This window comes from Haplochromis burtoni, unplaced genomic scaffold (assembly GCF_018398535.1).
Source record: "Haplochromis burtoni strain Fernald_Lab_line unplaced genomic scaffold, NCSU_Asbu1 Contig_40, whole genome shotgun sequence".
Lineage (NCBI taxonomy): Eukaryota > Metazoa > Chordata > Actinopteri > Cichliformes > Cichlidae > Haplochromis > Haplochromis burtoni.
In genome coordinates this window covers 1,819,486-1,833,485 of record NW_024582401.1, presented here as the reverse complement: position 1 = coordinate 1,833,485, position 14,000 = coordinate 1,819,486, and the positions used below count along the sequence as shown (strand labels likewise).

General features: G+C 39.7%; 1 protein-coding gene across 2 annotated transcripts in view; it reads left to right on the top strand.

Moving 5' to 3' along the window:
* The window catches only part of LOC102314322 (interleukin-1 receptor accessory protein-like 1-B), a 322,298-nt gene that overhangs the window by 148,529 nt on the left and 159,769 nt on the right, over positions 1 to 14,000 (top strand). For both annotated transcript variants that reach the window (XM_005919973.3, XM_005919972.3), the window contains exons 4-5: positions 1,274 to 1,460; positions 4,893 to 5,046. In XM_005919973.3, the coding sequence (XP_005920035.1) occupies positions 1,274 to 1,460; positions 4,893 to 5,046 (341 nt within the window). The remainder of the gene's footprint in view (positions 1 to 1,273; positions 1,461 to 4,892; positions 5,047 to 14,000) is intronic.

Genomic DNA, 14,000 nt, shown 5'->3' with positions numbered 1-14,000 from the left:
GGGGGGCGTGGGATTGTTTGCAGACACTGTGGTGAAGACCAGTGTGTTTTCGCGCTAATCCACGAGGCAGCTAATGCCTCGCAATTATGTAAGGATTTAACATGTTTGTAATTGTTTGTTGGTTCAGCTCAATTTGTGTAACCAGCTTTAGTTGGAAAATTAGCTGTGAGATTTTCCTAAACACTGCCAATTTGTTGGTCTTTTAACCAGGAGGGGGATTTGCTGCAGTAGGGCTGAAGAGTACTTGTCAATTGTGACAGTCTTATTAGGCGGTTTGGGCAAAGAAAAGGTGCCCCTATTGCATAAATTGATCATCAAGGACCTTTGCTTCTGTTCCCCCCCTCCTCCTTTAAATAGCACAACTTTCCCAGCGAATCAATGGCTTCATCGATTCCCCAAGTTGGGTTAAGAATTACTCGAGCAGCAGATCCGATCTCAAAATCGCTGTCACATTAATGACACAAAGAGGATTGCTGCTTGTGCTTAGCAGCTGGATCGCTTCTTCTCACGGGGCTGTCCGTGAAGCAACACCCACTCAGGCAGGCCTAGATTTCATCCAGGATACCTCGAGCTTGCCTGCATACGAGCGCTCGACTCACATTTAGACACACAAATCACTGAAGGTGCGCGCCGCAGTGCCGAGCAGTAAAATGAAATGTTTATTCCAGCGTGGATAAATACTCGGCCGTATCTGCGAAGCCAGGCGAGCATGGAGTCTCCAAACATCACGAGTAATCTCACATTTTACGCCGTCTCTCCCTCACGTTATAAATTCTCTTCTTTATGTGTATGACCTGAGCACTTACAGTACATCAGTTGTAGCAAGTCATTTTCTGCTAGCTCGCACTGTATCTGCGAAAACGCATGAAAACAAAAGGCAGTCTTCGAGTGCTGTTGACTGTAAGCGCTCTAGCTCTTCAATAACACCCATTGGTTTTTCATTAGGACACATGTACTGTATATATACAAATATATATATTCATATGCACAGATAAGCTGATTATGCATCATTGCTGTTCATTGTTGGAATCAGTAGTTATTCAGCATTAAAGGCAGGTTTTCCTTTAAAAGAAATCAAAGGTTTCTCTGTGTCTCCTTCTGTTGCGTTTAATGATTCACATTCAATCCCAGGAATTAGCCCAGGAATTTTTGATTTAGCGGCTCGGAGATGGACTGCTGACAGCTTCTCGGCTCAGCAGCTGGCAAGAGCTCAAAAAGTGACGCGGGTCCATTTGTTACACTGACCGATTTGTTAACGTTTTATCTTTTGCAGGAACTCCACGTATTGCATGAAGGTGTCCATGTCCCTCACGGTGGCGGAGAATGACACAGACCTCTGCTACAACTCCAAAATGAGGTTCTTTGAGAAGGCGGAGCTGAGCAAAAGCAAAGACATCATCTGCCCAGGCATTGAGGATTATGTACAGCAAGGAATGGAGCCTGAGATCGTGTGGTACAAGGTATGGTTCGAGTTTTTCATCAGCTATCACTCTATCAACAAAGGGTTAGGGTCGTGTTTTGGTTAAACTTAGCTTTAAATACCACATTTTCAAGCGGTCAAACAAAAAGAGAAAAATATTGCTTGTTGTGTGGAGAGTTGGGAGGCCCACAGTGGAACCGACCTGGCAGGCCTTCTGTGTCCAACAGGCCTCTTTGCCAGAGCTCGTAGGCGCAGCTCGGGGGCCAATTTATCAAATGTGAAAGTGTGCTTGATTAGGTGGCCACTTCCATTTCCCGCGGAATCAAATTAAAATAGCAGATAATGCCAGTGGGATCCACACCCTCCAGTTATTGGCTCTCACTTTGTTGGTGGGCTGATTCAATCCTGCAAGACGCTTCCCACGGTGCCCTAGTTTTTTTTGCCTCAGGTGGCCCAAAAGTTGAAAGGCTGTTTCTAAAAGTCCATGCCTACTTCATGATCGCCACCTACATGGCTACATGGGCTGTGGAGATAGAAAATAAGACTCGTGTTGTACTTTAGGTTGTTTTCTGTGTGTACCTGGCTCCAGTGTAGTGTTTACCAGCTATTCACAGATTTTAACTGATCAGGTAAATTATCAGTGACTGAAACTAAAAGCTAGTCTCTTCATTACAAGCTGAACTCCATTTTTAACACATGTGCGCATAGGAAAAATGTCCTTTCAAATCCAAACAAATACTGAAAACACAGTTAGAAACCAATCCTACGATACACAGTATTTTGTCAGTGCAGTTATAGAGTAGCCAGGTCTGTCATTCTGTGTTGGAATCTGCTCCCTGCTGCTTGTTGGGCACACGGAGCCCGATTTTGATGTGAAAGGAAACAAACCGTACCCAGAATGATTTTCACATTCATCACATTCTGTACAAATTTGTTATCCGTGCTGATGTTGTCATCCTCACTTTTTGCTTATGTTTAGAACTCTTCACATGTGTCGCGATGAGAACGGAGGTTTCCTTGAAGCGTGTGTAGTGAAAAAGGATTCCTAGCCTCAAGTTGTGACACAGTAGTGCCAACAGTGATGTCCATAATTGAGCAAAAGAGTCAGGAAATGCCACAAGACTGAGGCAGGTCAAAGTATAGAGAAAAGAGCTTAAAACTCAACTCCAGAACCAACATTGTGTAGCAGAGTCACCTTAATTAACCTTAATGAAAATGTCTTGTGCAAAATATATATTATAAAATGCTTGGTTTCTCTGACACACAGGCCTACAGACTGTACTGGACCCACTGGTAACCACCGGTAACTACGGAAAAGTGCATATTGCCCAGGAAACCTTGTGGTTACTTGCTAACAGATTGTTATAGTTTCTGCAGAATAATATAATAACTTGGCTGCAAACACTTGCCGACTAGCAAACTCTGAAGAGTATGATGCTAACTGGAAATATAGACTGTTTACCTTTAGTGTACAAATTATTTCTTATCATATAAATCAGCACATTTAAGATAAGATAGGATAACCTTTATTAGTCCCACACGTGGGAAATTTGGTCTCTGTTTCTAATTTGCATCTCACTTTTAGAAGTTCAACTACTGTTTCATAGTTAGTTAGTAAATGCAAACTACAGGCGACTGTGACAGTCTGCTAGTAATCAAAGCAACTGCAAGGAGGTTTTGTCAGCCAGCCTCTAGCCTTGTGTGACTGAACCTTCATACGCTGGATAGAGGTGGGTGGGTGGGACCCACCATCTGTTCAAATTGTCTGATTTCGAGGGGCAGCAAATCAGTGGAAAACTGACTTATAAAAGAATAAATGAAGCTAAAAAAAAGAAGCTTATTTCAGAGACTGTTACAGTGTATAACAAATAGGAATTATTTTGAAGTTGGAATCATGCAAAGCTACCCTAGTAAAGTCCAAGATAAAAATATGTAGATGAAAATGAACAGAATTAGCCCCCTTTAATGAACCCATTAAGTTAATAATAGTTTTCTAATTTAAGACCTGAAACTGCAGACCATTAGGCCAATATAATGTAATGTTTCTTATTCACTCTGACTGAATATACTCTCACATAAAAAAAAACATTTTTTATGTGTGTATTAATATATATTATTAAACTGGTGCTTATTTTTTCCAATTATTCCAATATATAATTTGGCCTCGGTGTGTTATTTTGGGCTCTTACAGCTCCTGATGCTGAAATAATTTCCTGTTCACACTGATTGCCTCTGATTGGCTCCAGAGATGTTACCAAGCAACTGAGCAAATACTGATGATGCAACCCAATGAAGTAAATCCTAAAATCACTAAGAGTTTAGGAAGGAACTTACAGATAAACCCAGTAATGATTTTACAAATAGGTGGTGCAGCTTAATTTGGTGCTGCAGTCCTGCCTCAGAATGATAAATGCGCAGGCACCCGGTCTCATACATCACAGTTTAAAAGAGTATTTGTGTCGGGACAACAGGAGCTCACTAAACTAATGTCTGAAATCTGGCATCAAACAAAGTTTGTGTGCTGTGTGATATGATATGAGGTCTCTCTGCTATAAAGCTGCTGGAGTATTTTATGATACGGTGTTTAGTTATAGAGGTTCTCTACAGATTTAGTTGTTTTGTTTTTAAAATCTGATATACTTTGAAGCTGAGACTGAATCTGACAGGCATCGATGTGAAAGTACAGTAAATTCAGATATATCAATTAATACACAAAAAGCACTGAGAGCATTTGGTCATAAAACTGTGAACTGTGTTAAATTTAACACCACAAATCTAGTAGGCAAAGGAGATCAATAAATCCAAGCAATATATAGTACTGTGCAAAAATCTTGATACTTCCTTTTCATTTTGCTAAGAAAATGAGAAATGTAAAAGCTGAAAACATACACGGGAATACAGTAAATAAGTCAAACAGAGCTTCCCTTTTATGCTGTTCTCTGTCAACATGATCCCACATGATTTTTTCCACAATGAGTTCACAATAAACAAAAATATAATGAATAAAAAGTAAAATAATACATTCTGTCAATATAATTACAGTCTGCACAGTGATATACCAGAACTTTGCAAATATGTCATTTTGCACATTCATTTCTTATATGCGATTGGTTTCTAACTGTGTTTTCAGGATTTGTTTGGATTTGAAAGGCCAAACGTCGTGCTGACAGATGTCTTTCAGTTACTACAGCAGCACACTTCCTTTTCTTATATGAAATATCTGAAGGATTAAATGTGTAGTTAAAGTTCTTAACACTGTCTGGAGTTGTTCATTGGTTCGGCTCATGATGTCCAGGGTACAGATTATATGACATTTGAATGCAAGTTTGTCATCATACCAGTCGATACTGGAAATGTGAAAATTATTGTAGCCCCGCCCTCTTACTTTAAAGAAACCACTGTTCATGCTTTACATTTACAAGTTGTATCTCCATCCTCTTGTTTTGTCTTTGAAAAAAACAAAACAAAACAGGAGTGCAAGCCAAAGCAGTGGAGACAAACCATTGAAAGGAAGAAGGACATTCTCTCCATCAAGGAAGTACGGGAAGATGACATTGGGAATTACACGTGTGAAGTGCCATTTGGGAACTTTGTGGTGCGAAGGACTACTGAGCTATCAGTCACAGGTAAGGAAGTATCCTGCCTTTCCTCATTTTTCTCCCTCCTGCTGCTTTTGTGAAGATTTTCACTGAAGTGAAGTAGAAACTCCAGCAAAAATAAGTGCCACGAACCGCACGCAGAAAGATCAATGGAAAATCCGTTGTCATTCAGTGAATTTCTAAACAAATGTACTTCCACAGAACATCCTTTTTGTTGCTAATGCTTCTGAGCGTACTGTCTGGTGATTATTTTCCACAGTTGCTTCGGGTCACTTAAAAACCCCAAAATTAAGCTTTTTAAAGCTGATCACTGCACCTTTTGCCAAAGTGTTGCAGTCAATAGCGTCGCTGTGACTTCCAGGCTGCTTTAATTGCTTAGCAGTGGAATTCACCCAGAGCCACTTCAGCACTTTTTTTCTTAAGGCTGCTGAAATATTTAAGTCTGAACCTAAAGCAGGTGACAGATTTCTTGTCAGTGTCACAGCCAAGGTTGACAAGCCATGCACTATCCCACAATTTACAGCTTAATTATCTCTCTCTCTTTCTTTCCTTTTTTTTTTAAAGGCATATAGTATGTGAAGGGAATCAGGCTGCAGAGTTTTCCTGAGTAAAGTGTGTGATCAATAAACAGAGTCATAATTTTTTTTATTGTTGCCTGCTTTATTTATTTGAATCTTATGCTAGAACTCCTACTAAAGTTTCCTCACTACCAAGCTTTAAACATAATCAATCTTCAGGGAAATAAGGTTGCTTGCTGGATATAAAACGGCCCTGCATGGCTGATCTGAACCAGTGGAAAATGCTAATGTAAAAGTGGAGCTCGTGTTCTTTTGACTGCCTTCATACGACCACAGCTTCTCCTCTCTGTGACTCATTTGGCTCGGCGCACCTTTCCTGTGCTAGCTCATGTCTGCAAGGATACAAACAAATGCCAGATGACGCACGGCTGGGAAGAATTAAAAAAAAAACAAAAAGAAAACAGGAAGAAAAAGAGGAAGAGCAGAGGGAAGAGGTTTGGGACAGGCAGAGAAACTGTTAGGATTCAGCACAGCCATCGTCATCATCACCTCCATTGCTGTGTGACAATCAGACGGAGCGATGGCTTTTAACTGCTACTGGATTGCACATTATAGTGCCTTTTCTTTTCTTTTTTTTAAGAGACTCCAGCGAAGGCCGAGCAAAGTCATACATCATTTTCTCACCAGCCTCAAAATGTCATCCCAACAGTCTTAATCTCTCTATCTACAGTAGAGACATTCAGCATTTCAAAACAGGTAGCAAAAGATGATTGATGATTGGGCCGTGGCAGTAAAGCAGGCATTTATGACTTTTTCAAAAGAAATACACCCTTCAAGCAGTCTGCTAGAGGTGTGGATACTTTTTTTTTTTTTGCTTTTCTTTGCGAGAGCCCTTAAATGGTCTGGAAAAATTAATAGATGAATAGAGGAATATGCGTCTCCTTTTTGTTGAAGTGATTAGAATGACTTTTGTCTAATTCCACAGCAGCAGTAGGTCTCTGGCTGGAGCTGTTAGGATATAAACTGAACAATTTTTACCCATTCTGACCTTTGCTGTAAGTTTTAAGATGCAATTGTGTGCCTCGAGGCAAAAAAGTGTAATACAAGTTCCCATTGTTATTTCTTGAAACTTGGAGTTCTTTTTATCTTTTGGAAAGCAACGCCAGTGTTCACTCTGCTTTTGGCTCAGTTGCTTTCCTTTTAGACAGAATTGCTTTCCTCAGAGTTTTGGATTTATTTATATATTTTCCAGTTTTGATTGAAGAAGTTTGGAGTTTTTGCACAGAGCGGTTTTCTTTTGTGCAGCGCTGCCATGGTGGCTATACCGATCATGCTAACTAGCCTGTAGTTTTGATGTGTCTCCTGGTTCTGTCTGCTGTCTGTGCTTCTGCACACATGAAACACATCGTGTCCTAAGGAAAAGGGTTTTGTTCTTGGAAAGAGCTCCTGTGCTTGGTGTTTAGATCAGCAATTGCACAAGCTTTCATATTCTGGCGGAATCACAGTAAATAAGCTTTGCAAAATTCCTAAAGAACGCTTAAAAATAAGCATCCACTGGCTTCATATTAAATTGTTTTTTTTGGTTTGTTTGTTTGGGCAAAACACCCAAGTTTGTCTAATTTTCTCAATTAATCATGTTAACAAGCGTTCTAGAGTTCAATTGTTTAGGAAATTGTCAGCCATTTATCCACATTATATTTCTATCTAAAAGGCCAATGTGAAAAATAAAGGATGAAATTCTACAAGTAACAAAACAGCATCGCGAACAAACTGTTCTTCCAAATTAAGACATAAGAGTTTGTAACTAACTGTGCCTTGATTTTTGGGCTACAATTCAGTTCATACATCATTTTTTAACCATGTGGCACTGGATTAAAAACAGGATGACCACCTCCACCAGGCAACCACTAACCAAGAATGAGTGGTTGCCTGGTGATTGCATTGAATTTTTTCGGTTTCAGTCATCAATTACAACCAGTTGCCATGACCAAACTGTCGCCCAGAAGTTGAGGGCATTAAATGTTCACCTTTCGATCGTAAAGAATGTGACTTGTCTACAGACCATTGCAGTTTGACTCCAACTGCATTGACTCAGACAGATTGTTGAAGGTTTGCAAATAATTGCTGTCTCATTTATAAATCCAGATAAATTACCAACATGCTGCCATCAGTCTGAATGAGTCTTTGTTAATGAACACAACTACATGAGACTCAGCTTATCTGGCTGCCAGCTGTTTGTATTCTGGTTCTGTTTTTTTTATAAAAGCAACTTTGATAAGTGTCGATGTCATTCTGCAGTTTACTTATTTTACCTGATGCAGTTGCAAACTGATAGCAGACTTGACTGCGAGTGGTTGCAGACTTGGTCGCCGTCTTTGAAGAAACCAAGTCCATTGGTCACAATCACAGTAATTGTGGTTGCGCGTTGGTCTCCAAACACCATTTTCAATTCAATTAAAAATGCATTTCTATAGCGCCTTTAAAAGCAACAGAGTTTTTTCGCAATTTGACTGTTGTATCATGGCGCCTTTCACCTAACTAGCATGAGTATATGCTTAATGAGTGTTTAGTTAGATACAGAAAATATAAGATATTTCTTGATAGACATACTATTTCACCACAAATCCTGGTTGACTTGCCAAGATTTGTGGTGAATTTGGCTAAGCAAGTAGCTTATTTACAATCATCACTATGACCTTCCATTTTTCCACATGGCTGTCAAATTATCACAACACAGGAAGTTGGAAAAATCACCAAGTAACCATGGACTTTTGGATCATTGAGTCACTTTCAGAGTTACTGTTTGTGTTGGGAGTTTGTGTGGAGTTGTATACATAACCTGAAGGCTTGAGAAAAATGTGAAACATTTATATGCGTTGGGTTCCTCCTCGTGTTTCCAGTCAAGTTTAAGAACTGCAGCATCGTGGATACACGCCAGAGAGGGAGCAGTGGGAATAGCTTTTTTTTTTTTAATGTGATGTTTGGTTAGGAAATCAAGTAACACTACAATGTACGAAGGACTCTTTCTACTGCCAAAGCTGCTTGACTTGTTTTTTTTGTCAGTTGGGGGTCCAGAATCACGCTGTTGTTGCTGCTGTGTGCTTTGCAATTCTGTATTTGTAGAATTTTAGTGTTTTGCACATATCCTCCTGGACTCCTTGGCTGTTCACCAACATGAGTACGTTTTGTCCCCAATTTCTGTCAAACATGAGAAATCTAGCGGGGCCTTTTATTTCCAATCATTCAATCTAACTCACTCTAAATGGCGTCCTCTCCCAAAGTACTAATGAGAGCCTGGACATCTTTTTGGTAATCAATACAGATGACGCAGTAAAATATGGGTTAGTGCTGTGTTGGGTGTCGTCATTGTTGGCAACATCTACTTGACCAAATATAGCTCCTATAAAGTGCAGCTCTTGAGTAATTCCGGGAACTTCCGTATAAGATGGTAAACAACATCCGATAATGGCAAGTCTTTACTGTTAATTGCATTCCTGCTTTGCAAAAGGGATTCAAGGACTCTAGATAGTTGTCCAGACCTGAACTTTACATCTGAATACTTTCTTTTCTAATCTGGAATAAGTATACATGAACCTTCATATAATATTATCTTCAACCTTGGACAGAAAATTACAATTCACTATTAAAACCCTTGTCACTCCCCTCTTTATCAACAGCCTACAGCTGCTCTCAAAGCAGTGCAGTGGGACAAAAGGTCAGACTCCATTTGATTATAATGAGCACAGCTAAAATCATAATGAGCTCCCTCACCGGGTGATTGGAAGCGACATTCATTTTTAAATGAAATTTGTGGTTTTATGACTTCTTTGTAAGGTGCACTGTTTGATGTCTTAGATTAAACAGCACAGAACAAAGAAACAGTGATGAAACAGAGATACAGGAGAGCAGCAACTTTGGTGTGTAAAATAGACTGTCAGTGTGGCTAATGAGCTGGGACTGATGCTGTTAACCCGCTTTTCTTCTTCTTCTTTTTGCACCGCATTGCGATGAAGTGTATTTGGTTGTGTGCGGCGCCCGTAAATAACCAAAATGCTGGTTGAAAAACAATCATGAAAATATTTCTCAACATTAAGTGTTCCTGCCTTCTGCCTTACACCGACTCATCCCTTTCACCCCATATTTTACATGTCTTTCAAGTCTGAACATTTTGAATTGACAGATCTGACACTATGGTAGCTTTGTGCCTTAAAGCAATTTTTGATGCAACACTTCTTTAACAGTCTTTCAGTCTGGCACTTTCAAAACCAATTTCTCTTGAGTGAACAATGCTTTCTTGCTGGGTAGTGTCGCGGTATTTCAGGGCCTTGCTTACTATTGAATATTATTGCATAGCAACATGACTGGCTAGAAATGGGAGGGGGTACAGGCATTATTTTGTTTCCTGGGCCAGACCACTGCTCTTGAGTGATGGGAACCTTTCCCTGTGTGTTCTCTGTGATGCATATATAAGCTTGGGGCTGTTTTCTGCAAATGTAGACTATGAGGTCTAACACAAGCGCAGTATAACTGTAGAACATGAATTTCAGGTGGAGATCATGACTGTTTATTGCTTTCGCCCTGAGATACTTTAGAATTACTAAAGTTCCTCATGTTTAACATTTATTTTCAGAAATCATAAAGACATTGCAACAGATGATTAGAGTTCTATTGTCGTTTTCTTGAGCATATGTGAAACACTGACTTTACGGTAGCAACATGCTCTCTAAAAGTGTATATCTTATCTGTATAATGTTTATCTTATCTGGACAAGATAAACTGCCCAACAATTCCAGAGCTGCATGCATTCAAAGGCACAGCAGGACTGTGATAAGATCTCAGCCAGCCGTAAATGCAGTTTGGCTGTATTCTTTTAACCCTCAGAGGTCTAAGTCATCTTCGGCGATGGCACAACCCCCCCAATCCTAACTGTTATTCCAGGCAGTGAATATGTAATTTTTGTTTTTATTAAATTGTTTTTCCCCTTTGTTTGCAGTCACTGAGCACAGAAAAATAATCAGTCTATAATAATAAAGTTTATTTCCCTTTATCCTAAATATAGCATTTAAGTTAAGGTTACATCTGTGATGCATTAAGGCTTGATTATACTTTCCATGTCCACGAGCCCACTACATTCCACTCTGTGATCGTTAGACAGTGAGAGTCCAAGCAGACAGATGCATGCATGCCTGGTTTTTGTGCACCCCCGTCTGCAAACAACCCACACGGCAATACACCAACTACACCACAACATCTCCAGCTGTCTGTATGATTAGCATTAGACCTCAGACAAACGGTAAAAGGTCATCTAACTCAACCCCTTCCTTTTACATCAACCTGCCTGCCCAATAAGGTATTGCTGTTTAGGCACTTAACTCTAGAGGCTGCCACTCTCAAAGTTACAAGTCATAATGGCAGCTTCCACAAACCACCTATAGGTATGGGACTCTTAGATTAGTTGTCTCTCGTAGTAGTGGTCCTTCAAGAGTATCTATTTGGTTGTTCAACAACGCCTCATACCTGGAAAGGGTAAGTTCAGATTAAATTGGGTGTTTCGGAGGACCGTTCATATTGTTTAAGAGTTTATATGAAATTAACGCAGGATTATTCAAACATTATTCTTTGTGAGCAGCTCTTGGTTTCTTCTACTTTAAATTTATTATAGGCAGAGCAGGTAATTTACAAGGGTTGGTAGTTCAAACGTCTGTGGCTTTAGGGAAATCTTTTTTTCTTTCTTTTTTGGGGGGTTGGCGGGCATCCTTGCCCGGCACATCTTGGATGTCATTACCTATAATGTATGCAATTCTGTCACCATAATGAATGCTACAGCTGAAACATATTGACTTTCTAATACTTCGGTCAGTCTATTGTTCTTCAGGAGGAGCCAGATGACTTTATTTTATCTGAGTAAAACTAAATGTGGCATTTGTTTTGGTGGTGGCGGTGAAAGGAACATAAATAGCTTGTGGCACAAGAACAGCAGCAGCAGTAACTTCATATATCCACTCAGCATTCAGGCATTTACAGTCTAAACTAATTTTGTGGACAGTAAAATGTTAACACGGCCTCTAACCCACTCAAACTATTTGCCTCCTCAGCCCAGTATGACACGCCTACCTCTTTTCTGTTCTACCAAGTAGAGCATTTGTCCTAACCGTGCCATTTGATGGCTATTACCCAAATCTCTCTCATCCCTTAGTTGACTCATTAACATATGAAGAAGGCTGAAATATAATATGTCCTTTTATTGATGGAAGATAATTAATTTAGTCAAAGTGCCAGTGAAGAAAAGACAGAGCTGAGTGGATTTAGAAAGTAATCCTTTTGTTCTGGTGAATTGGATACACCATGTAATCAGCAGGTGCTTGATGAGGTTTATTAATTGTTGTACCTTTCTTATGTCATTACCTTTTTATATTTTGTCATTTTATTAAAGAACATACTTGTGAATACAAATGAAGCTTGTCCCTGTTTTGTGAGTCTTCTGTGAAATGAATTCATTGTCTCCCGCTGTGGTCGATGGTGCGTTAACACTCTTTGAAGCCTAAAGAGTCAGTTATTTATTGTAATGCACCATTATGCTGAGTTACAAAATTAACGTGTGTCATGTTTTTTTGTGCTTGCATAGTCAAATTTAAGTTTTTAGACCTGTTTAAAAAAATAGTAATAATAGAAACAGATGGTGAATCTCAGGACTTAGTTCATTATAGGTTTTTGACCTGTTTTATGTCATGTCCTTGGCAAGAAAATAATGATCTTCACACCCTAACGCCGCTCTGAAGCAGTGGCACAAGTCCTTATGTGTGCTGTTCTCGGCACACATCACTTCACAGTAGGGATGCGGCGGATTAATTAAGATTGTCACTCAAACATCTGGTTGCTGTGGAAATGGGCTAAAAATGTATCCTTTTCCTAACTTCTGGCTTTTCCTTGGGTGCTTCGGTGCAAAGTTAATATAGCCTGGTGAATGGGTGCACAATCTGGATGTTACCTGCCCCTTGAATGACCATTATTAGTTTTTGTTAGTCATTCACATTGCCAATCATCCTTTTCCTCCACCTTCTAGGTGGTTCAGTAGCCTTTCATTATTTTTTGGAATCAATGATAAATAGTTTTTATTTATCTGGAAACTTCTATTAGTTGTGGGAAGACGTGTATTTAGCATCTTGGTGGTAAATATGTTAATCTAACTATAACATATTCTTTACAAGGTAAAAGGATGCATTTTGAAATCCTAACCATGACTTTTTTTCCCTAAACCAAACCAAGTGTCTTTGATGCTTAACCTTAAGTGAAGGTAAAGAAAGTAATGGCTCCATCTGACTCCAACCATGGGATCTGTTTCTAATATAACATGTACACAGCACACTGCTTATTACTTCCATTCAGGTGGCCTGAATGACAATCAATTACAGTAACAAGTAGACATGATCAAGATGATGGCGTGGTTGTTGGTGTTAGTTATTTCAGAAACAGCGATTTCTAGGGTTTACAGAGAACGGTCTGAAAAAGAGAAAATATCCAGTGAGTTCTCTCGGTGACACCAGAAGTCACAACAACAATGGCCAGATTGCTTTGAGCTGATAGGAAGGCAACCGAAATTCAAATAACCACTTGTTGCAACCGAGATATGCAAAAAAGCACTTCTGAACACGCAACACATGAAACCTTGAGGTGGACGAGCAGCAGAAGACCACAACAGGTGGCACTACTGTCAGCCAGGAACAGGAGGCTATGAGTTCCACCAGAATTAGACAATAGGCGATTAGAAGAAATGTTGCCCGGTCTGATGAGTCTCAATTTCTGCTGTGCCATTCAGAAGGTACAGTAAGGTCAGAATTTGGTGTAAACAGCACAAAAGCATGGATTCATCCTGCCTTGTAATAAAAGCTCAGGCTGCTGCTGGTGTTGGTGAAACAGAGTGAGGGATATTTTCTTGGCACACTCTGGGCCTCTTAGTACCAACCGAGCTTTGTTTAAATGTCACAGCTTACCCCAGTATTGTCGATGGCCATGTCCATCTCTTTACAACGACAATGTACCGTGTTCTGATGGCTGCTTCTGGCATGATAACAATCGCAATGTACCTAACAAAGTGTCCGATGACTGTATGGGAGAAATAACAGTATGGGACCGATTACAGCCATTTTAAAGTGCTAATAATATTTCAAATGTATGGAACGAGCAGACCCAATTAAGGGTGGGCGGTGAAACTGTTCTCAGTAATTTTCACAAAAATAACCCTTTCATTCTTACTGGCCATACTGCTAGCTGACAGCAGGTCACCCAGCTGTAAGCGCCCTGTAAGCACAGCAGTAAAATGAGGTCATCTTTGGCTTGTTTTGTTCATTGTTAGTGAAATGCAGACATTACAAATGAGTTTTATAACTCTAAAGTAATAAAGACACAGTCTCGAACAATACAGAACAGTAATTAGCAAGACAGAAAAGCTATATTTTGATTTGA